This window comes from Mobula hypostoma, unplaced genomic scaffold (assembly GCF_963921235.1).
Source record: "Mobula hypostoma unplaced genomic scaffold, sMobHyp1.1 scaffold_105, whole genome shotgun sequence".
NCBI classification, from domain to species: Eukaryota; Metazoa; Chordata; class Chondrichthyes; order Myliobatiformes; family Myliobatidae; genus Mobula; species Mobula hypostoma.
In genome coordinates this window covers 319,717-343,871 of record NW_026948228.1, presented here as the reverse complement: position 1 = coordinate 343,871, position 24,155 = coordinate 319,717, and the positions used below count along the sequence as shown (strand labels likewise).

Below are 24,155 nucleotides of genomic sequence, written 5' to 3'. Positions count from 1 at the left end.
CCTCAGATCCTGAGGAAAGTCCATCACCCCCCACCCCGCATCCTACAGAGGTTGTATGGAGAGCATCCTGAGCAGCTGCATCACTGCCCGGGTCGGGAATTGCACCATCTCGGATCGCAAGACCCTGCAGCGGATAGTGAGGTCAGCTGAGAAGATCATCGGGGTCTCTCTTCCCTCCATTACCGACATTTACACCACACGCTTTGCATCCGCAAAGCAAACAGCGTTATGAAGGATCCCACGACCCCTCATACAAACTCTTCTCCCTCCTGCCATCTGGCAAAAGGTACCAAAGCATTCGGGATCTCACAACCAGACCGGGCAACAGTTTCTTCCCTCAAGCCATCAGACTCCTCAATACCCAGAGTCCAGACTGACATTCACGTCATTTATTATTATATTGTAATTTGTCCTCTACTGTGCCTATTGTCTTGTTTATTAATTATTGTACTGCCCTGAACTGTTTTGTGCACTTTATGTAGTCCTGTGCAGGTCTGTAGTTTAGTACACTTTTGTGTAGTTCATGTAGCACTTAGGTCCTGGAGGAAGGTTGTTTTGTTTTTACTGTGTACTGTACCAGCAGTTTATGGTCGAAATGACAATAAAAAGCGATAAAGTATGACTATAAAGTATTGAACTTAGGATCTGCAGCAGCTGCAGGTTTGTTTCCGAGGCCCCGCCCACCACCTGATGACGCGCTGACGACGTCGCGCATGCTCAGTACTGGGCGGGCGGTGTTTTTTCCGTGCGTTGTGGAAGCGCTCAACGGTGGGATCGGGATCGGGATCGTGATCGGGAGGGGGTCCTCGCCCCCTGGGGTGGGGAGCCTGGGACAGATTACTATCTGCGGGGCAACACCAACAATTTCCCTTCGGTGAGTGTTGAAGCCGGTCCCGAGCGGGAGAGGGGGGTGGTCAGATATTCGGCAGAGGAAGTCCCGTTAACTTTCCCGAATTCAAACAAGAGAAAATCTGCAGAAGCTGGAAATGCGAGCAACGCGCACAAAATGCTGGAGAAACTCAGCAGGCCAGGCAACATCCAGGAAAAGTGTACAATCGACGTTACCGGCCGAAACCCTTAGGCAGGACTGGAGAATAAAAGGTGGGGGTGTGGGAGGGAGAGAGAAACACAAGGTGATCGGTGAAACTTGAAGGGGGAAGGGATGAACTTTCCCGAACCGGCCTCCTCTCCTCGCTTCCTTGACAGAATCTGCTGGGGTCGGTCCGGGTTGTGAGACCTTCACACCGAACCGTCTGAGATGAGCCGCCGCTCAGACCCTGTTGCTCTGGTCCTGTTAGCAGGATGACGTAAAACATATTTCTATATTGTTACTGACAGAGAATTGTGTAATTTGTTTTCTGTGTGTTATCTGAATGTACTTGCCTGTGATGCTTGTATAAAATCAGTATTCCTCTGTACCTGTACCTTCCCGTACTTGTGCACTTGGAAACAAATTCAACAGGACCCGAGAAAACAGTGAGATTTGAGTAGTGATGATCATCCTGGCAGCTCGGTAGGTCAAATGTAAAGATACAGGATATTGTGAAATGCAAGACCTTTGATCATAGGGATCATGGAGTCCAAGTTCATCGCTCCCTGAAAGAGACTGCATAGATTGATCGGGTGGTTAAGAAGGCAAATGGTATGGTTGTCTTTATTAGTCGAGACATTGAGTTCAAAAGTTGGGAAGTTGTGTCGCAGCTTTATAAAACCAGTTAGACCAGATCTGGAGTGTTTCATACAGTTCTGATCACTCCATTCTAGGAAGGATGTCGGGGCTTTGGAGAGAGCGGAGAAGAGGTTTACCAGGATAGAGGACATGAGCTGTTACGAGAAGTTGGACAAACGTGGGTTGTTTTCTCTGAAGCCGTGCAGGCTGGGATGAGAGTTGATGGACGTTTATAAGATTATGAGAGACATTATAAACAGTATCTTTTTCCCGGGGTTGAAATGTCGGAGATAAGAGGCCATGCATTTGAGGTGAGAGGGGGTAGGTTAAAGGAGATGTGCGGGGCAAGATTGTTTTTCCTCGGAGACTGGTGGGTCACTGGAATTTGCTCCCTGGGGTCTCTCCGCTCTGATTGAGCAATGATCACTCTGCGTATGCTCACAGCCCCCGGTTGGGCGGTGGTTTTTTTCCCATTCGTTGTTGAAACGAATCTGGAGGAGAGGATCCTCGCCCCCTGGGACAGGGAGCCGGGGGAGAGATCAGTTTCCCATCGGTGAGTGTCGAGTCGGGAGCTCTGATGTTGGACAGTTTGTCGTGTTAACTTTCCCGAACTGAGTCATTTCCGAAATCGGTGTCTGTTGCATGGAACTACCGGAGGATTTATTGAATACAGCACGAGGTCAGGTCAAGACAGGCACTACAGCTTTAGTTTCAATGTTACCAAATGGCTGCTGTGTTAATCTTTGTCAGACGGAGACTCCCAGTATTTAAAGTTGAGTCTGTTATTTCCTGTTTTGGTCATGTTTGGAGAGGCAATTTCTCCGTTGCCAGGAACAGCCACAGGATCTGCTGGGAGTAATGCTCATTTTTATCGCTCTCTGGTCACTTCCCCTCATCGAGAGACAGCGGCCTCGGGAGCAGATGGAACAGATTGATAGTGGGGTGGGGAGGATGTTGTGAGCACTGACTGTATCGACTGTATTAACCCTGTGTTGGAATGAAGACAAAACGAATGAATGTGGGCATTATATTTGTGCAACTTTGCTTTGGCTGTCAAACATCTTGTAATCAAGTCAATAGTTGTGCATCATTTAAAGTAAAAAGAGAAAATGCTGGAACCGTTCAGCAGATCGGGCAGCATCTTGGACCGTCACAGTTCTGATACTGGGCTACCACAGTTTCTTTTTCCACGAATCTAATCTGATGAAACGAGTTTCCAACACTTCACTTTCAATTTTATTTTTAAACCATTTTATTCCTGCTAGCCTGCAGGAAATGTGACGCCAATTGTTTTGGGCAAGATCCTATTTAACAATATGATAATGATAAAATTATTTCCTTCTTCCTTGTCCCATGATCCTCTCATATCCCTTTTGCCAATCAACTTTCCAGCTCTTAGCTCCGTCCCTCCCCCTCCTGTCTTCTATCGTTTTGGATCTCCCCCTCCCCCTCCCACTTCCAACTCTCTTACTATCTCTTCTTTCAGTTAGTCCTGATGAAGGGTCGCGGTCCGAAACATCGACTGTACCTCTTCCTGGAGATGCTGCCTGGCCTGCTGCGTCCACCAGCAATTTTTATGTGTGTTGCTTGAAATTCCGGCATCTGCAGATTTCCTCGTGTTTGAATGATAAAATGTGTTCTGTTTAGCTGCTGGAGACGATGTGAAACGTATCCATGCCTGCTGGTGATCCACACCCAGGTGTTCCAGCCCGATCCCTGGCCCAGACAGAGGATCATCAGGTTCCCATTCTGCCGCAGGTTGATGTAGGAGTGTTAGTTTTTGAACTCTGAATGGCCGAGACACTGCAGCAGTTACTGGCAGCTAGGAATCCTGGGAAAATTGATGCTTGGGCTCTTATCCTGGGATGGAGACTCTGGGCATATGGAACTGTCAGTATTTAGGATTTGACCAGGTCAGTACTTCTGCAGATGGGGGTGAATGTTCCTCCTTCCACAATGAATCAGAACTCTTGGGTTGCTGGACATTGGTTCTTGTGAAATCCCTGAACACACCACTCACTGTGCGATGTGGGGACGATGGGTGAGGATTCCAGGGTTGATAAGTGACAGGTTCAGCTGTGTGACCCTGTGAGGTTGTGTCCTGTATATCACAGATTTTAACCCAGGTAAAAGGGATCTGGGGATCGAGCTGCTTGGGCTTATGAGGTGTTGAGCGAGTATTTCTGGTCTGGGATCAGATGTTTGTTTCTGGAGTTCCTTTGAAAGCAATGACTGCTAATCTGATGAGAGAATGAGATCCCATTCCATCCCTCACAGGGAGAAGCTGTGATTAAAATGTTTGGAACAGTAGAATTGGATCCAGGGGTTCAGTGTTCAAACCATATTTGGAAATTTCCCTTCACTGTCACCTGTCTGTTAGTCAGTGGTCCTGGGCCTGTGCTCAATGGAGTTCAGAGAGATGGTGGAGGGATGTATGGTTAAGTAAACCTACCAAATGCTGAAAAGCCTGGATACAGTGGACATGGAGAGGATGTTTCCATTAGACGGAGAGTCTGTGATCTGACAGCACAGTCTCAGAATAAAGAAGCTTCCCTTTAAACTGAGATGAGAAAAAAATTCTGGTGAAAATTGAGATGAGGAGAACATCTTAAGTAAAGGGTAAACAGGTGGAATTCTGCAGATGCAGATGCTGGAAATTCAAGCAACACACATCAAAGTTGCTGGTGAATGCAACAGGCCAGGCAGCATCTCCAGGAAGAGGTACAGTCGACGTTTCAGGCCGAGACCCTTCGCCAGGACTAACTGAAGGAAGAGTTAGTAAGAGATATGAAAGTGAGAGTGGGAGGGGGAGATACAAAATGATAGGAGAAGACAGGAGGGGGAGGGATGGAGCCAGGAGCTGGACAGTTGATGTGTGCTGCTTAAGTAAAGGGTGGCTGATCTGTGGAATTTGTTGCCACAGAGGTTGGTTGAGGCTGCCATTTGGGTATATTTATGACAGAGATTAATATATTCATGATTGCTAAATAGCTTCAGGGTTACAGGAGCAAGGCAGGAATATGGTGTTGGAATAAAAATCAGTCATGGTTGAATGGTGGGGCAGACCAGATGGATCGAATCATGTAATTCTGTTCCCGTGTCTTATATCTCACCATGACTGACCGATGACTCCTTCTTATCCCATATCGTTTTGTGATGTGTGAGGGACAATAAAAGATTGTTCACTGAGATCATTGTATTTGCCTTCACCATTTAAATTCCAGTGAGTTTGTTCTTAGTAACATTAAGCAGAAATGTTTGGTTCTCCTTTTTATTGTTAATGTGCTTCATTATCTTTCATGTTAAAATTAGACCTGCGGTGAGAGATTTATTGGAAGAAAAACCCACAACTGGAAGCAAACCACGACTGAAGATGAGGGAACAGCAACAAGTGAACCAGCCCGAGGATTGAGAGCATCAACTGGAAAGAACCCATCTGACTCGGAGATTCCAGTGATTCAGTCAGGGGAAAGTCCGGTGAGTCTCATTTACTCAAACACTGGTCCTTTAGCTATTACATACCTGCACCAAGAAAGGTAGGAAATAGCTGGAGTAAGACTGAGTGAGCCCAGAAGTACCAGTTATGCCTCGATCATACCAATTATAATCACTCAGGTCTGGTGATGTGCTGTCAGTATCCCAACTCTTTAAAGTTACTCACATTCCCTCAGTGTTTGCTCATTTCAAGGTCTAGCGTGTTGTGAAGTAGCTTTTGGTCACTTCTGAGTGGAGAGATGGAAACAAAGGGGAGAGTTTATACTTAATATCGTTCAAAAAAAGTAATTCTTTGAACTTGCTTCAAACTTGCTTGGCCTTTTCTCCTTGGAGTGAGGGAGAATGAGAGGTGACCTGATAGAGGTGTATAAAATGATGAGAGGCATTGATTGTGTGGATAGCCATAGATTTTTTTCCCAGGGCTGAAATGACTGACATGAGGGGGTTTAGTTTTAAGGTGCTTGGAAGTAGATGGGGGGGGGGGATGTCAGGGGAGTTTTTCAGACAGAGTGGTGAGTGTGGATTGCATTGTTGGTGACGGTGGTGGAGGCGGATACAATAGGGTCTTTTCAGAGACTCTTAGGTGGGCACATGGAGCTCGGAAAAATAGTGTTATGCAGTTCGGTAATTCTGGACAGTTTCTAGAGTAGGTTACATCGGCGGTCCCCAACCACCAGGCCACAAAGCATGTGCTCCTGGGCCGTGAGGAAACGATATGAGTCAGCTGCACCTTTCCTCATTCCCTGTCACGCCCACTGTTGAGCTTGAACGTGCACGAGGTCATTACCCGCGCGTCATCCATGTCCTCGCGGGAAGGAGATCAACTCCTCGAGCTTGCAAATGATGGCGGGCTGGAAAGTATGTTTGACATAACATCTCTGCCAGCATTCTGGATCAAAGTCAAAGCTGAAAATCCTGTGATAGCCACGAAAGCACTGAAAATGTTGCTTCCATTTCCAACATATCTCTGCAATGAATGCAACGAAAACTAAATCGCGGAACAGACTGGACATAAGGAACCCACTTCGAGTATCGCTGTCTCCCATCGCCCTTTGATGGATCTGTCTTGTTGTAGGGAAACAAGCCCAGGACTCCCACTGATTCAGCGATATGGGTGTGTTGCAATGATTTTATATGTTCATACGGGGAAAATATGTGCTGTGTGTTTAATATCCAAACGTTACTTAAAATTTTATGATGCTATTGACTTATAAGTGACGTATATAACCATATAACAATTACAGCATGGAAACAGGCCATCTCTGCCCTTCTAGTCCGTGCCGAACACTACTCTCACCTAGTCCCACTGACCTGTAGTCAGCCCATAACCCTCCATTCCTTTCCTGTCCATATACCTATCCAATTTTTCTTCAAATGGTAATATTGAACCTGCTTCTGCCACTTCTACTGGAAGTTCGTTCAACACTTACTTCAAGCTCCCCTGTTCTCCCCTGATAATTGACTTATCACTATATTCATGCGAGGAAAATATGCGCTGTGTGTTTAATATTAAGTTCGTTAGATAAACCCTTTTAGAAACAAAATTGAGTGTATTAGCCACTTACCGCCTATATTCCAGTTGTGATTAACAAAACCCCCCCCGAACAGAATCGCCAAAAAGGATTTGTAGAAAAAAAATCGGCAGGTACACGCACGCGCACTGGTGCCCGCGGAAGTCTTCATGGTCATCGTAGTCTTTCTTTGGGTAAACACATCGTATTTGACTGCTACTCTTGTCTGTTGGCAACCCTACCCGCCCCACATCACCGGTCGGCCGGTCCGCAAGAATATTGTCAATATTAAAACAGTCTGCAGTGCAAAAAAGGTTGGGGACCCCTGGGTTACAATGTTGGCGGAACATTGTGAGCCGAAGTGCCTGTAATATGCTGTAGATTTCAATGTTCCATGTTCAAACTTACTACCTATACCCTATACATTCTCAATTAGGTTATTGATATAGATGACAAGTAACAATAGGTGTAACCCTGGGGAACATCACCAGGCACTGGCCTGGAATCCAAGAAACAGCCTCCCACCATCACCCTCTGCTTCCTGCCATTCAGCTGTTCTCAGACTCTGGGGCTCTGTCACAAACACAATGTCAGCAGGAAGGGTAGTCAGTAAGTAACATGAAAAGAGAATTGTTGCTTCCTGAAAGGTCACGTATCTTGTCTGATTCAATGGACCAACTCCTCCCTTGTTTACAACTTAATTTGTCCTGGGACCCATCCTCCTGGGTCACTCTGTGTCTGGTAACCCACATCCCCAACCTCCCTCCACCCCGCCAATGGTCCCACACCCTTTCCACCATTTAGCCCACATCCGCACACGTAGACTGATCACATCACCCACATCCTCCCTCCCAGCTGGGGGAACCACAACTAATTGATCCCACAGTCTCGGCTCGGGCACAAAACTAAAACCAGAGCTGAAAGACCAGATCGCCTGGACTCTCCAGCTGTCCGGCTCAGTCCTGGCCTGTTTCTACTGCAACTAATGTTCGGTTTACACAAATCTGGGATCAGCCCCTTCCTCACCGCTGCCTGAACAGAAGAACCAGTGGATGACACCTGTTAAGTTTCCTTCGTTGTTCCTCTGAAATCATTAAAAAAGTCCATTGAACAGCTTTTGAAAACAATCTCTCACCCATATTTGATATCACTCTGCACCCCCACATGCCTGATGGCACATGTGGGTACCCCACACCGGAACCTGTCATCACTCTGCGCCCCCTCATGCCTGGTGCCACGTGTGGGTACCCCACACCAGAACCTGTCGTCACTCTGCGCCCCCTCATGCCTGGTGTCACGTGTGCCTTCCCCATTCGGGATCTGACGTCACTCTGCACCCCCACATGCCTGGTGTCACGTGTGCCTTCCCCATTCGGGATCTGACGTCACTCTGCACCCCCACATGCCTGGTGTCACGTGTGGGTACCCCACACCGGAACCTGTCGTCACTCTGCGCCCCCTCATGCCTGGTGTCACGTGTGCCTTCCCCATTCGGGATCTGACGTCACTCTGCACCCCCACATGCCTGGTGTCACGTGTGCCTTCCCCATTCGGGATCTGACATCACTCTGCACCCCCACATGCCTGGTGTCACGTGTGCCTTCCCCATTCGGGATCTGACGTCACTCTGCACCCCCACATGCCTGATGGCACATGTGGGTACCCCACACCGGAACCTGTCATCACTCTGCGCCCCCTCATGCCTGGTGCCACGTGTGGGTACCCCACACCAGAACCTGTCGTCACTCTGCACCCCCACATGCCTGGTGTCACGTGTGGGTACCCCACACCGGAACCTATCATCACTCTGCGCACCCTCATGCCTGATGTCACATGTGGGTACCCCACACCGGAACCTGTCATCACTCTGCGCCCCCTCATGCCTGATGTCACGTGTGGGTACCCCACACCGGAACCTGTCATCACTCTGCGCCCCCTCATGCCTGGTGTCACGTGTGCCTTCCCCATTCGGGAACCTGTCGTCACTCTGCGCCCCCTCATGCCTGATGTCACGTGTGGGTACCCCACACCGGAACCTGTCATCACTCTGCGCCCCCTCATGCCTGATGTCACGTGTGGGTACCCCACACCGGAACCTGTCATCACTCTGCGCCCCCTCATGCCTGATGTCACGTGTGGGTACCCCACACCGGAACCTGTCGTCACTCTGCGCCCCCTCATGCCTGGTGTCACATGTGCCTTCCCCATTCGGGATCTGACGTCACTCTGCACCCCCACATGCCTGGTGTCACGTGTGGCTACCCCACACCGGAACCTGTCGTCACTCTGCGCCCCCTCATGCCTGGTGTCACGTGTGCCTTCCCCATTCGGGATCTGACGTCACTCTGCGCCCCCACATGCCTGATGGCACATGTGGGTACCCCACACCGGAACCTGTCATCACTCTGCGCCCCCTCATGCCTGGTGCCACGTGTGGGTACCCCACACCAGAACCTGTCGTCACTCTGCGCCCCCTCATGCCTGGTGTCACGTGTGCCTTCCCCATTCGGGATCTGACGTCACTCTGCGCCCCCTCATGCCTGGTGTCACGTGTGGGTACCCCACACCGGAACCTGTCGTCACTCTGCGCCCCCTCATGCCTGGTGTCACATGTGGGTACCCCACACCGGAACCTGTCGTCACTCTGCGCCCCCTCATGCCTGGTGGCACGTGTGCCTTCCCCATTCGGGATCTGTCGTCACTCTGCGCCCCCACATGCCTGGTGTCACGTGTGCCTTCCCCATTCGGGATCTGACGTCACTCTGCGCCCCCTCATGCCTGATGGTACGTGTGGGTACCCCACACCAGAACCTGTCATCACTCTGCGCCCCCTCATGCCTGATGGTACGTGTGGGTACCCCACACCGGAACCTGTCGTCACTCTGCGCCCCCTCATGCCTGATGGTACGTGTGGGTACCCCACACCAGAACCTGTCGTCACTCTGCGCCCCCTCATGCCTGGTGTCACGTGTGCCTTCCCCATTCGGGATCTGACGTCACTCTGCGCCCCCACATGCCTGGTGTCACGTGTGGGTACCCCACACCGGAACCTGTCGTCACTCTGCGCCCCCACATGCCTGGTGTCACGTGTGCCTTCCCCATTCGGGATCTGACGTCACTCTGCGCCCCCTCATGCCTGGTGTCACGTGTGCCTTCCCCATTCGGGATCTGACGTCACTCTGCGCCCCCTCATGCCTGGTGTCACGTGTGCCTTCCCCATTCGGGATCTGACGTCACTCTGCGCCCCCTCATGCCTGGTGTCACGTGTGCCTTCCCCATTCGGGATCTGACGTCACTCTGCGCCCCCTCATGCCTGGTGTCACGTGTGCCTTCCCCATTCGGGATCTGACGTCACTCTGCACCCCCTCATGCCTGGTGTCACGTGTGGGTACCCCACACCGGAACCTGTCGTCACTCTGCGCCCCCTCATGCCTGGTGTCACGTGTGCCTTCCCCATTCGGGATCTGACGTCACTCTGCGCCCCCTCATGCCTGATGGTACGTGTGGGTACCCCACACCGGAACCTGTCGTCACTCTGCGCCCCCTCATGCCTGGTGTCACGTGTGCCTTCCCCATTCGGGATCTGTCGTCACTCTGCGCCCCCTCATGCCTGGTGTCACGTGTGCCTTCCCCATTCGGGATCTGACGTCACTCTGCGCCCCCACATGCCTGGTGTCACGTGTGGGTACCCCACACCGGAACCTGTCGTCACTCTGCGCCCCCTCATGCCTGGTGTCACGTGTGCCTTCCCCATTCGGGATCTGACGTCACTCTGTGCCCCCTCATGCCTGGTGTCACGTGTGGGTACCCCACACCGGAACCTGTCGTCACTCTGCGCCCCCTCATGCCTGGTGTCACGTGTGCCTTCCCCATTCGGGATCTGTCGTCACTCTGCGCCCCCTCATGCCTGGTGTCACGTGTGCCTTCCCCATTCGGGATCTGTCGTCACACTGCGCCCCCACATGCCTGGTGTCACGTGTGCCTTCCCCATTCGGGATCTGACGTCACTCTGCGCCCCCTCATGCCTGGTGTCACGTGTGGGTACCCCACACCGGAACCTGTCGTCACTCTGCGCCCCCTCATGCCTGGTGTCACGTGTGCCTTCCCCATTCGGGATCTGACGTCACTCTGCGCCCCCTCATGCCTGGTGTCACGTGTGCCTTCCCCATTCGGGATCTGACGTCACTCTGCGCCCCCTCATGCCTGGTGTCACGTGTGCCTTCCCCATTCGGGATCTGACGTCACTCTGCGCCCCCTCATGCCTGGTGTCACGTGTGGGTACCCCACACCGGAACCTGTCGTCACTCTGCGCCCCCTCATGCCTGGTGTCACGTGTGCCTTCCCCATTCGGGATCTGACGTCACTCTGCGCCCCCTCATGCCTGGTGTCACGTGTGGGTACCCCACACCGGAACCTGTCGTCACTCTGCGCCCCCTCATGCCTGGTGTCACGTGTGCCTTCCCCATTCCGGAATCTGTCGTCACTCTGCGCCCCCTCATGCCTGGTGTCACGTGTGCCTTCCCCATTCGGGATCTGACGTCACTCTGCGCCCCCTCATGCCTGGTGTCACGTGTGCCTTCCCCATTCGGGATCTGACGTCACTCTGCGCCCCCTCATGCCTGGTGTCACGTGTGCCTTCCCCATTCGGGATCTGACGTCACTCTGCGCCCCCTCATGCCTGGTGTCACGTGTGGGTACCCCACACCGGAACCTGTCGTCACTCTGCGCCCCCTCATGCCTGGTGTCACGTGTGCCTTCCCCATTCGGGATCTGACGTCACTCTGCGCCCCCTCATGCCTGGTGTCACGTGTGGGTACCCCACACCGGAACCTGTCGTCACTCTGCGCCCCCTCATGCCTGGTGTCACGTGTGCCTTCCCCATTCGGGATCTGACGTCACTCTGCGCCCCCTCATGCCTGGTGTCACGTGTGGGTACCCCACACCGGAACCTGTCGTCACTCTGCGCCCCCTCATGCCTGGTGTCACGTGTGGGTACCCCACACCGGAACCTGTCGTCACTCTGCGCCCCCTCATGCCTGGTGTCACGTGTGCCTTCCCCATTCGGGATCTGACGTCACTCTGCGCCCCCTCATGCCTGGTGTCACGTGTGCCTTCCCCACACCGGAACCTGTCGTCACTCTGCGCCCCCTCATGCCTGGTGTCACGTGTGCCTTCCCCATTCGGGATCTGACGTCACTCTGCGCCCCCTCATGCCTGGTGTCACGTGTGGGTACCCCATTCGGGACCTGTCGTCACTCTGCGCCCCCACATGCCTGGTGTCACGTGTGCCTTCCCCATTCGGGATCTGACGTCACTCTGCGCCCCCTCATGCCTGGTGTCACGTGTGCCTTCCCCATTCGGGATCTGACGTCACTCTGCGCCCCCTCATGCCTGGTGTCACGTGTGCCTTCCCCATTCGGGATCTGACGTCACTCTGCGCCCCCTCATGCCTGGTGTCACGTGTGCCTTCCCCATTCGGGATCTGTCGTCACTCTGCGCCCCCCTCATGCCTGGTGTCACGTGTGCCTTCCCCATTCGGGATCTGACGTCACCTGTGCACTTCCTGACGTCACACTGCTGCTGAGACGGTTGAGCTTTACTGGCTACGGTTCCCACCCAGTCACCGGTTACACCCAATAGCGGAGATGGGCCAGCCGAGAGGGCATTATCCCCTATCGACCACATCTCACGCTCCCGTCTCGAACTCCCCGTCAAAGCGAAATGAACAGCAAAGTAATTGTCCCGCTGTTTGAATTATTTCCATTTCCCTCTGAGGTAAGTTGGGGCGTTTGTGAAGCATCTCCTGCGGCCGGTGTATCACTGAGAGGTAGGAAGAGACCGCTCGGCCCGTTGGCTTGATGCCGGCTCCCTGGGGAGGGAGGGATCCCGGCAGAAGGAGGAGGGAGAGGGAATTAACTGAGAGGATAAATATGGTGGAAGGGGTTGGATGGGATGGAGTCTGAGAGGTTGTTTGTCCCGGTGGAGGATCAAGGAGCAGGAGGGGGAAGAAGAGCATTGACGGTGGGGAAGAGAGATGAGGGGCTCGTCTGTAGAAACGTCTGAGCCCACGGTGGTGGGAGCAAACATATTCACCACTATGGGGGAAAACACTGGCGGGTTGTATTTTCATATTGTTAGTAACACAGAACTGTATAATTGCTGTTCCTTGTGTTATCTGAATATATTTGTCTGTGATGTTGCTACACGTCAGTGTTTCCCTGTACCTGTACCTTCCCATACTTGTTCACTTGGCAACAAATTCAACAGGACCTGAGAAACCACACTGGTGAACAAGACTGCTACCTGAAAGGGATTTGCCTGAAATACAGTGAGTAGGTACCCTGGAAATACCCGGCACAGTGCACAATCCATGGAGAGATCGGAAATGGGTGCGGGTGGATCCGGCTGAGTCAAGCCTTCAGTGGATAGATCCAAGATGTTTGGAAATGTTTGCCTCAGGTGAAAAACAAAACGGTATTCTCCTTTACACCTCAACTAATGTCTGACCCTACTGTTAATTTTGTTCGTTACAGAGCATCAAAATCTGACCAGAACTGTCCACAAGGAGTGGGCAGGGGACAAGTTCCAGTGACGTCAAGATCAGGAAAGGACATGAGTATGTTAGCGAATTATTTTAATTTATAAATATTTCCTTGACTCTGTGTCTGACTTTAATTCAATATCAGCAATTCACAAAATGTTTGTAAAATCTGAGCAGAGAGTTTACATCTCGGGGGGAATAGTCACACGTGGAAGGAGCACAATTACTGTCTGCTTTTTGCTCCTCAAGCAGACTGTGATGCACATTAAAACAGTGAGGTAGACCAGAGCACAAGACATTCTGCAGATGCTGAAAGTTTTGAGCAACACAAAAAGACACAAAATATATTGGCAGACATCAGCAGGTCAGGCAGCATCCATGGAAAGGAATAAACAGTTAATGTTTGAGATCAGGACCACAAAGAGTGGAAAATAATGTGGCAATATCTAGAATTTCTGTCCCTTCATTTCCAGTCAGATGAAGGTCCTTGGCCCTAAATGTTGATTGTCTATTCTCCTCCATAGATGCTGCCTGACCTGCTGGGTACCTCCAGCATTTTGTGTGATATCCCAGAGATTTGCCGAGGAAGCGGTTGACCAGACAGTAACCCAGAGCCAAGCGGTGGTGATGGGCAGTACCAGGAGAGTGATGGTGATGGGTTACTGTATTCTCAGGAATAAGCAGAGTCCTTTCCAAACAGAAAAGTGTATCCCAGAGACACGAAAGGGCAGCCTTCAACAGATGGAGCCATACCCCACCACAACCCTCCCCAGATCTGAGCGCCCAGCTGGCCTGCGCTCATTTCACCACCCCGCCCGTTCCTTCCTCCCATACATACATACACATACATATATCTCGGTCTGTGTTTGGTGACCCTGCACACCATCTTTAGGTTCCAGAGACAAAGTTGCCTCCAAATATGGGGTGGGTAATTTCATTAATTTTCCCCATTTTCCTTCACAGGTCCGAGCTCTGATATCACCGAGCTCCTGGCAAGCTGGAATGATTTCCAGCTGCTGCAGCTGACGGACTTCTACCGGGACAGGCTGGAGCAGGCGATGGAAGGAAGTGTGCACGGAGTGAGCCTGGCGTTAACGGCTGAGAATCAGTTCAGCGGAGAGGAACACCGGGTGAGTGGGAAGGGGAATGGGTTTGAATTTCCCGCCATCACAGGACTGATGGGTGTCGGGATTCTGACTCATCGAATATTAAATTAGATAAAGGAACAACTGGGAAATAAATACTGTAACTGCAATCACAAAAATGTCAATCTGAACCGGTGATAGAAAGAGTGAAAAGGCCCCATGGACTGATCAACGCTCAGAGCGAGTTGAGCAAGTAACAGCTGTGTGGGTTTACAGTATTAAATGGAAATATGACAGGAGGTGCGATGGCAGGGTGTCAGTGAGAACTGGGGCATTATCAAAGGGTGCCACAGGAGCTTGAGTGTGTTCTGTTCTGGGTGGAGATGATTGTGTTACAATCTGTAACTGCAAACAGCATGGATTGGGAAATACTGTCATGGTGTAATGTGTAATCACTGAATAAATCTCCACTGGAAAAGGCAAAGGAAAGGCGTCAGGTGTCAGCCGGTAATCCACTGTCATGTTGGACACTGGTGGACTGAGGAGATGAATCATATCATCTTTTCTGCAACTTCTCTGAGACCGTTCACTTGGACATAAAAACCTTCTTGACTTCTTTCTTCATCTGTGATCGTTATTTTCTGATTTCTGTTCTACACGGTCAAATCTAATGAGGAATTATTTATGGATTTGGAGCCACGTCAGTGAAGCGGTCACAGACCAGCCAGGATCTCATTGACTGGTGGACTAGGTTCACGGTGAATGTCCCTCCGTGTGCTCTGAACTCAGAATGTACAGTCCATGTCCAGACAGGATCAGCACCTGTCCGGGTGACTGCTCAGTGTGATCCCATTACAGAGCACATCATTTACTTCTCATTCTCTGTGTGAATCTGTCAGTCCCCAATATGTTCACTGTTACTCTTCCCAGAAAATCTCTGATCTCGCTGATAAGGGAGAGCGGGCAGACAGTTCTAAACTCCTCCTGAGCCTGGTGATGGAGAAAGGCTCCAGCGCCCGGAGGGTGATGTGGGAAGCCTTTGTGAAAATGCGGATTGGTGTCGCAAAGTTTGACAAAATACTGAAAGAGATACAGGAACATGGTGAGATAATATCAGAGTATAATTTAATTTTGGATTCAAACATTACATTACAATGTGAGGAATTGAAATTTGTCAAATTGTTTAAATCTGAACAGGTTATGTTCCGGTCCATCGACCCATCCGGGAGATTCCCAGGGGGCTGAAAGGTAAATGAAGAAACTGCTGTGACCATCAATAGTTGATATTGTGTAGGGTGATTTCGTTGTTGAGCCACGGGGATTTAACCAGGTGAATGTTGACACAGCGCACAGTAAGACACATGGAGGGAGAGTTTTCACAGGACATTATGAGGAACAATGCAGAGAGTTGGTGAGTTTCTGTGTCCTGCAAATACAGATTCCTCCACCGGGGTCAGAATGGAGAAGAGGGCAATCTGAGGAGCGAAGCTATGGGAAATGTCTTACTCCAAAAGGTGAAATCATTTCCCTACAACCACCCAACCCCCGGTGCAGCTTTAATCCTAAGTCACTTTTCTAAACTCCCTCAGATCCTACAGGTCATCATTTTTAGAACTGTGAGTCCTTTGAAGTTCTCGTCACAGAGTTGCAATGAGAATTTAGTGAGAAAAGCAGGGAACACCCCAACTGCTCGGTTCAACCCCAAAGCAGCAAATGAACCCTACTCTGTTCACATCCGCACTCCCTTAGTGCAAACATTGCTACAGTTATCCAGTTTAATTTCCCACTCAATAATCCTGGGAATTCCATCAGGAGACAGTGTTAGTGAGGTTGAGATCTGGGACAAAATCCTCTGCTCAGTCCACAGAAGCTGAACTTCATGTGTGCCGGTGTTGTGTGATGGACACTGTGGAGGGGTGAGAGATGGGAAATAGGACAGAGAAACCAATGGTTGTGGGATTGCAGCAAGAAAGGTGGAAAGGACTGAAAATATCTATAAATAATATTGCAATTAATTGAATTGTGACCAAACGGAAAAGAAACTCACTACATCTGTGAGCACATCGTGTCTGTGAATATGGAGCCCGGGGCAGTGCATGGGCTCAGAAATTGTAAGGCTTCATAATCGCAGATTGAGTTGGATCACACAACTGCACATTTAACAGAGGAGAGAGGGTAGGAAAGACAAATATTGTAAAAATTATTAATCTTACAGTAGCCCATGTTTTAACTGATTACTCAAAGACCTTGAATAGAAATATAAAGGATCTAGGCCACAACCCTCATTCAGCCTGTCTCATTTACAAGAACTAATTCCAAAGATGTTAATTTTCAAATGGTACCAGAGGAAGTTTTCAATCTGCTCACATTTCTGTCACATGTGTTAATGATTTTCCAGTCCACATTCACACAATAAAACCCCTCGGTAATCCATGCAATAAGGATTTGGTAATTCTCTACAATTTCCCTGCAAACTTGCTCTACGCTGCTCTTCATACTGTTTGCCGAGGGAACAGTCACGGCAGAGAAATTCCCACACCCATTTCTGAATATGAAACAGATTCTGTCCCTGATTATTGAAGAACATTATTTCTACCACTGTCACATTGAAGTAAACATTTCAACAATCAGTGTTTTCCTACGCTCCATTTCACCTGGATATGTTGACTGGATAGCCCATGCCCTCCCTGACAGGGAACTGACTCACTGTCAGACCCCCACACTCCCTGACAGGGTCTCGACACACTGTGAGACCCTACACACCCCTGAGAGGGTCCTGACACACTGTGAGACCCCACACACCCCTGGTAGGGTCCTGACACATTGTGAGAGCCCACACACACCTGACAGGATCCTAACACACTGTGAGACCCCACACACCCCTGGCAGGGTCCTGACACACTGTGAGACCTCACACATCCTTGACAGGGACCTGAGACACTGTAAGACTGCACACACCTCTGGCAGGGTCCTGACGCACTGGAGACCTCACACACCCTTGACAGGATCCTGACACACTGTGAGACCCCACACACCCCTGGCAGGGTCCTGACGCACTGTGAGACCTCACACACCCTTGACAGGGACCTGACACACTGTGAAAGCCCACACACCCCTGGCAGGGTCCTGACACACTGTGAGACCTCACACACCCTTGACAGGATCCTGACACACTGTGAGACCCCACACACTCCTTACAGGGTCCTGATGCACTGTGAGACCCCACACACCCCTGGCAGGGTCCTGACACACCGTAAGACCGCACACACCCCTGACAGGGTCCTGACACACTGTGAGACCCCACACACACCTGACAGGGTCCTGACACACTGTGAGACCCCACACACCTCTGACAGGGTCCTGACACACTGTGAGACCCTACACACCCCTGACAGGGTCCTGACACAGTGTGAGACCCCACACACCCCTGACAGGGTCCTGACACACTGTGAGACCCCACACACCCCTGACAGTATCCTGACACAGTTTGAGACCCCACACACCCCTGGCAAGTTATTGAGACTCTGTCAGATGCCACACACACTTGGCCGTGTCTTGACACACTGTGAGATCTCCACACATCCCTGGCAGAGTACAGACACATTGCGAGACCCCACACATCCCTGGCAGAGTACAGACACATTGCGAGACCCCACACATCCCTGGCAGAGTACAGACACATTGCGAGACCCCACACATCCCTGGCAGAGTACAGACACATTGCGGGACCCCACACATCCCTGGCAGAGTACAGACACATTGCGAGACCCCACACACCCATGACAGGATTCGAGCACACTTTGAGATCCCACACTCCCCAATCTCCCAACCACTGCGCAGGTGCTGGTCAGTAAAGCTGTCTGTGTTTTGAATCAGTGATGGTGGGAGGGAGAGCTGTGATTCCCTGACCTGTTATTTTGACAGAATGCCCACTACCCTTTTCTCCATCTCCATACGTCACATCAGCACTGGGGATTAAAATTTTCTTCCATAAGAAAAAATGATAGCTGTGACAGTAGTGGGAGTTTGTCCAGTACAGGACAGTCGGGGGTCACTACTCACCTTCACAGCACAATTAATGTATAAATGTGATGATCTGGTGTTTATCTAGACCAGGCCTCTCTGTCCAGTCAGGGGTCTGTTAATTGAATTTACTTTGCTGTACGAGCATTCACTGATGAATCCAATTAATGCAATAGCTTTGAGCTAACTCTTGTGTATTTAAATACTGAGTTCTGAGTTGAAGCATCTAACAATTTGTCAACTGTCTGTTCCCATGGAAGATGTTCAACAGAAACACAAGGAGACTCTGCGGGCACAAACGAAAACACTGAGAGTGAACACGATCCTGATGAGGGAGAAGGTGAAGGTTTTCCAGCTGGTTGATCGATACGCTGAGCTCACGGTCATTTCTACTGTTCGGGATCGGACACTGGTGGAACATGAGCTGCTGGCAAGAGGCAGAGACCATGAGGAGTGGAGAGCAAAACATCTCCGCAGACACCTGGAAAAAATCCGGACTGATCAGTTATTCCAGAGCAGCTTTTCCTGGAGTAACTCCAAATCTGGGAGAAAAGCAGCAGTGGCTGGAGTTGCAGGGATCGGGAAAACCACAATGGTACAAAAGATTGTTTATGACTGGGCCATAGGGAAAATATACCAGCAGTTCCAGTTTGTCTTTAGTTTCAAATTCCGGGATTTAAACTCCATTAACTGTAGAATAAACCTGAGAGAACTGATTCTGGATCAGTATCCCTACTTCGGGAATGTCCTGAGAGAGGTCTGGAAGAACCCAGAGGGATTGCTGTTTATATTTGATGGTTTGGATGAATTCAAACACAGAATCGATTTTGCTGACAGTCGGAGAGATACAGAACCCAAGCACCAGTGCCCAGATCCCGAGTGGTGGTGTGAAGTGTCCAATATCGTGTACAGTTTAATCCAGGGCAAGCTGCTCCCAGGGTGTTCAGTGCTGGTGACCACCCGTCCCACTGCGTTACATTTATTGGAAAAGGCAGAGATCGGGATTTGGGCTGAAATCCTGGGATTTGTTGGTGAGGAACGGAAGGAATATTTCATCAGGCATTTTGAAGATGAAATGGTGGCAGCTGCTGTTTTCAAACACGTGGAGGAGAACGAGATCCTGTACACCATGAGCTACAACCCCTCCTACTGCTGGATCCTCGCTCTGGCACTGGGCCCCTTCTTCACGCAAAGAGTCAGGGACCCGCAGCGAGTTCCCAAGACCATCACCCAACTATATTCCTACTATATTTACAACATCCTGAAAAACCATGGTTGTGAGATTGAGAACCCCCGTGATGTGTTACTCAGGGTTGGTCAGATGGCCTTTAGAGGAGTGTCCGAGAAGAAGATTGTGTTTACAGATGGAGATTTGATCAACTACAGTCTGCAGCCTTCCCAGTTCCTGTCTGGGTTCCTGATGGAGCTTTTGGAGAGGGAGGATTCTGCCCGGTGTGTGGTTTACACATTCCCACACCTCACCATCCAAGAGTTTGTGGCTGCAGTCGCACAATTCCTGACTCTAAATCCTGGGGATATCCTGAAATTCCTCACTGAAGCCCACTATACGACAGATGGATGATTTGAGGTATTTCTCCGTTTTGTTGCTGGTCTCTCCTCCCCAATGACAGCTCGGGGCCTGGAGGAGTTTCTGGGCCCATTTCCTCATCAAACAACCTGCCGGGTGATTGACTGGGTGAAGGAGGAGGTTAAACGTCAGAGTGGAAACACAGAGAGGAAAGGTGGTAAAAGGAGCCTCCTGAACACATTGCACTACCTATTTGAGTCTCAGAATTATGGACTGGTTCAGGCCGCACTGGAATCAGCAGAAGTACTTTCATTCAGTGGAATGACATTGACTCCGATTGACTGCGCGGTCCTGTCTCATGTCATTGGACTTTGTGGTACAATAAAACACCTCAACCTGCAGGAATGCCGCATTCAGTGTGAAGGAATCCAGCGGCTGGGACCCGTGCTGCACAGATGCCAGGAGTTGAGGTAACTTGATTTATCTTTCACTCTGAACTCTGAACCTGTCCAATTGTGTTGTTTCAATGTAAAGGGATTGAGTAAAACTGTAGTAAATACGATTGTGAAGAATTGTGACAAACGCTATCTGGATTCCCACTGTGGGATCTCTCTTCCCCATCCCCCTTACACCTGTGGGATCTCTCTTCCCCATCCCCCTTCTTCCTGTGGAATCTCTCTTTCCAACCCCCTTCCTACTCCCCATCCTACTCCCTCCTGTAGATTCTCTCTTCCCTATCTCGCTTCCTCTTGTAGGTTCTCTCTTCCCAATCCACTTTCGTCCTGTGGGATCTGTCTCCCCATCCCCCTTCCATATGGTGTAACTCTCTTCCCCATCCCCTTCCTCCGGTGGGATCTCACTTCCCCAACTCCTTCCTTCTCTGGGATCTATTTTCCCAACCCACTTCCTCGTGTGGGATCTCTCATCCCCATCCCCCTTTCTCCTGTGTGATCTTTCTTCACCATCCCCATTCCTCCTGAGGGATCATCTTCCCCATCCCCCTTCCTCCTGTGGGATCTCTCTTCCCCATTCCCCATCCTCCTGTGGGATCTCTCTTCCCCATCCCCCTTCCTCCTGTGGGATCTCTCTTCCCCATCCCCCTTCCTCCTGTTGGATCTCTCTTCCCCATTTCCCTTCCTCCTCTGGGATCTCTCCTCCCCGTCTCCCTTCCCTCTGTTGGATCTCTCTTCCCCATCCCCCTTCCTCCTGTTAGATCTCTCTTCCCCAACCACCTTCCTCATCTGGGATCTCTCTTCCCCATTACCCCCTCTATCCTGCAGGTTCTGTCTTCCTGTCCCTTTTCTTCAGGTGGGGTCTTTTCCTCCATCTCCCATCGATAATGCCTGATTCACAAATCTTCCTCCCTGTGGGACTTTCTCCTATCCTTCAACTCTGCCCCTTCTGAGTCTCTCACGTCAGGAGCACTCTTCTAACCATTGGGGAATGAGACAGAATATGTGGAGTTTACAGGGTCATACCGACAGACTAAATTACTGATATTCGGTGAATAGCCTGGAGCTGGGCAGTGAGGGACATTGACAGTGATGGAAACTCCGATCAGTGATTTACTGAAGGGTTTTGATGTTTCCTGAAATATCCGAGTGAGAGAAATTCCCTGAGACTCACTGTTTGAATCATTTTGTTCTTCAATTTGTCTGTTTGTGTTTAGACTCGGTGGTAATGAACTGGGAGACTTAGAAGTGAAACTGGTGTCTGTGGCTCTGAGGAACCCGGAGTGTAAAATACAGAAACTGTGGTAAGTACCAGACTCTGGGAAATTGTGTTTACAGTCACTGGGTGTCTGGATATTTGTACCGTCTCCTGTCTCTCTGTGTCCTTCACCTCATTCTTTTCCCTAGGCTGAACCATGTCGGTCTCACAGATTCTGGAGGAAAATACTTCATCTCTGCTCTCAGTACAAGCCCATCACTGACGGAGCTGGACCTGAGTGGTAATAAACTGGGAGATTCAGGAGTGAAACTGGTGTCTGCGACTCTGAGAAACCCGGAGTGTAAAATACAGAAACTGGAGTAAGTACCAGACTGTGGGAGATTGTGTTTACATTCACTGGGTGCCTGACACTGAACATTAATGTGATCAGTAATTGTGTTACTGATAAACACTGGGGATTTGTACCATCTCCTGACTCTCTGTGTCCTTCACCCTCACTCTCTCTCTCATCTCCAGGCTGAACAGAGTCGGTCTCACAGATTCTGGTGTTGAGGATCTCGTCTCCGCTTTTAGTACAATCCCATCACTGACAGGGCTGGGCCTGAGTGGTAATAAACTGGGAGATTCAGGAGTGAAACTGGTGTCTGCGGCTCTGAGGAACCCGGAGTGTAAAATACAGACACTGCGGTAAGTACCAGACTGTGGGAGATTGTGTTTACAGTCACTGGGTGTGTGACCCAGAACATTAATGTGATCAGTAATTGTGTTACTGATAAACACTGGGGATTTGTACCGTTTCCTGTCTCTCTGTGTCCTTCACACTCACTCTCCCTCATCTCCAGGCTGGAGAATGTCGGTCTCACAGATTCTGGTGTCGAGGATCTCGCCTCCGCTCTTCGTACAAACCCATCACCGACGGGGCTGGGCCTGAGTGGTAATAAACTGGGAGATTCAGGAGTGAGACTGATGTTTGCGGCTCTGAGGAATCCGGAGTGTAAAATACAGACACTGCGGTAAGCACTAGACTGTGGGAGATTGTGTTTACAGTCACCGGGTGTCTGACACTGAATATTAATGTGATTAGTAATTGTGTTACTGATAAACACGGGGGATTTGTACTGTCCCCTGTGTCGCTGTGTCCTTCACCCTCACTCTCTCTCATCTCCAGACTGAACAATGTGGATCTCACAGATGCTGGTGCCGAGGATCTCGTCTCCGCTCTCAGTACAAAACCATCACTCATGGGGCTGGACCTGGGATCAAACTCGCTCACAGACCGATCTGTCCCCGCTCTCCGCCACCTCATATTGAACCTCCCGAGTCTGAAGCAGATCTGGTGAGTGTTTGTGTTAATGTTCAATGTGATAAAATATCAGCGGATCCACGGGTTTTCTGGTGATATTTGTTTGTGAGTGTTGTTGAAACATTAAACTCAGTCCCCTGTTACTGACCCTGTTGTGTAATCTGTTCATTTCATCTTTATTCTTCCATCTGTTTCAGGCTGGGGGACAATGAGTTCAGTGAGACCGGGGAGAAGGAACTGACACCTCTGCAGGGAGTCAGACCCGGACTGACAGTGATCCTGTGAACATCTGAATGTGTGAACATCCCCACCCGCGGGATGGGGACATTTTGGCCGATTCGCCGCCCTCCCCTTTAACTCCGGCCCTTACCTTGAATGGCTGCACTCCAGGTGTAATTCTCAACGCTTATAACAGGACTGGCTCCTCTCTGGCGCTCTGTGACATCAGAAGCAGTCCTGCAGTGACGTATTTCTGCCTGTTGTCCAGCGGCTCAGCTTCTGCCAGATGTTTGCTTTCGAGACTCCCCCACATGAGACCCAGGGAATTACACAGACAGGAAAGGCCCGAGGATGGTGGGTTCCAGTCTGGGACAACAGTGGCCCAGGTGGGTTGATGCCGGGAGAGAATCCTTTTGCTCCCTTTACTGAGGACGGTGCATTCGGCAGTCTGGCCAATATAATAATGTTAAATAGACAAATACCTCGGGAGTGACCCTGGATCTGCAGCGATCTCAGACACGGTCCTGAAGTGTGATTTTATAATCATCGTTTCCCCAATGCAGAGTGACGGTGAGAAATGGGACTGATTATTCAACCTGTTACCCATTGTTGCCGGTCAGTTAATTGTGTGTGACTGTGAGTGAATCGGAAGCAGCTTCTTTATTCCTGCAAGTCAGCAGCTCACACATTGTTTAATTTACATTTGTCATAATGAATTCAATAAACTGCTGAAACTTCCCGTCTTGGTGTCGGACTTGAGTTTCATTTGAGGTTTCTGCTGCCCGATGCACCCTGTGCACCGCAACGGTGGGTCGGAGCTCCTCACACTGGTACAGTAGCGTCTCAGCTCCAGGCTGGGGGAGGTCGGACTGGCAGAGTCAGGGGGCCCAGGATCTCATCTCCACCCGACCCCCTTCCTGGCTAACTGACCCCCTCTTGCCTCCGCAGACAGTTAAAATCAGCTATCATATCAGACTTGAGTCCACTGAGGTCCCGAGTACAAGATGGATGGGGGATGGAATACTGATATTAAACATGGAGTGAAGCTCCCTCCACACCATCTCATCACACACTCCGGGAATCAGGCACAGAGTGAAGCTTCCTCCACAC

General features: G+C 50.4%; 1 protein-coding gene across 1 annotated transcript; it reads left to right on the top strand.

Annotated features, from left to right (window-relative positions):
* Window positions 1-729: 729 nt before the first annotated feature.
* Window positions 730-23,778, top strand: LOC134342045 (NACHT, LRR and PYD domains-containing protein 3-like). The gene is given in 13 exon segments (XM_063039984.1): window positions 730-874; window positions 4,982-5,146; window positions 13,209-13,291; window positions 14,180-14,346; window positions 15,232-15,403; window positions 15,499-15,549; window positions 18,585-20,322; window positions 21,522-21,608; window positions 21,712-21,882; window positions 22,040-22,210; window positions 22,366-22,536; window positions 22,692-22,859; window positions 23,024-23,778. Coding segments are annotated over 11 exon segments (2,988 nt in total). The 5' UTR covers window positions 730-874; window positions 4,982-5,146; window positions 13,209-13,287; the 3' UTR covers window positions 23,112-23,778.
* Window positions 23,779-24,155: the final 377 nt, after the last annotated feature.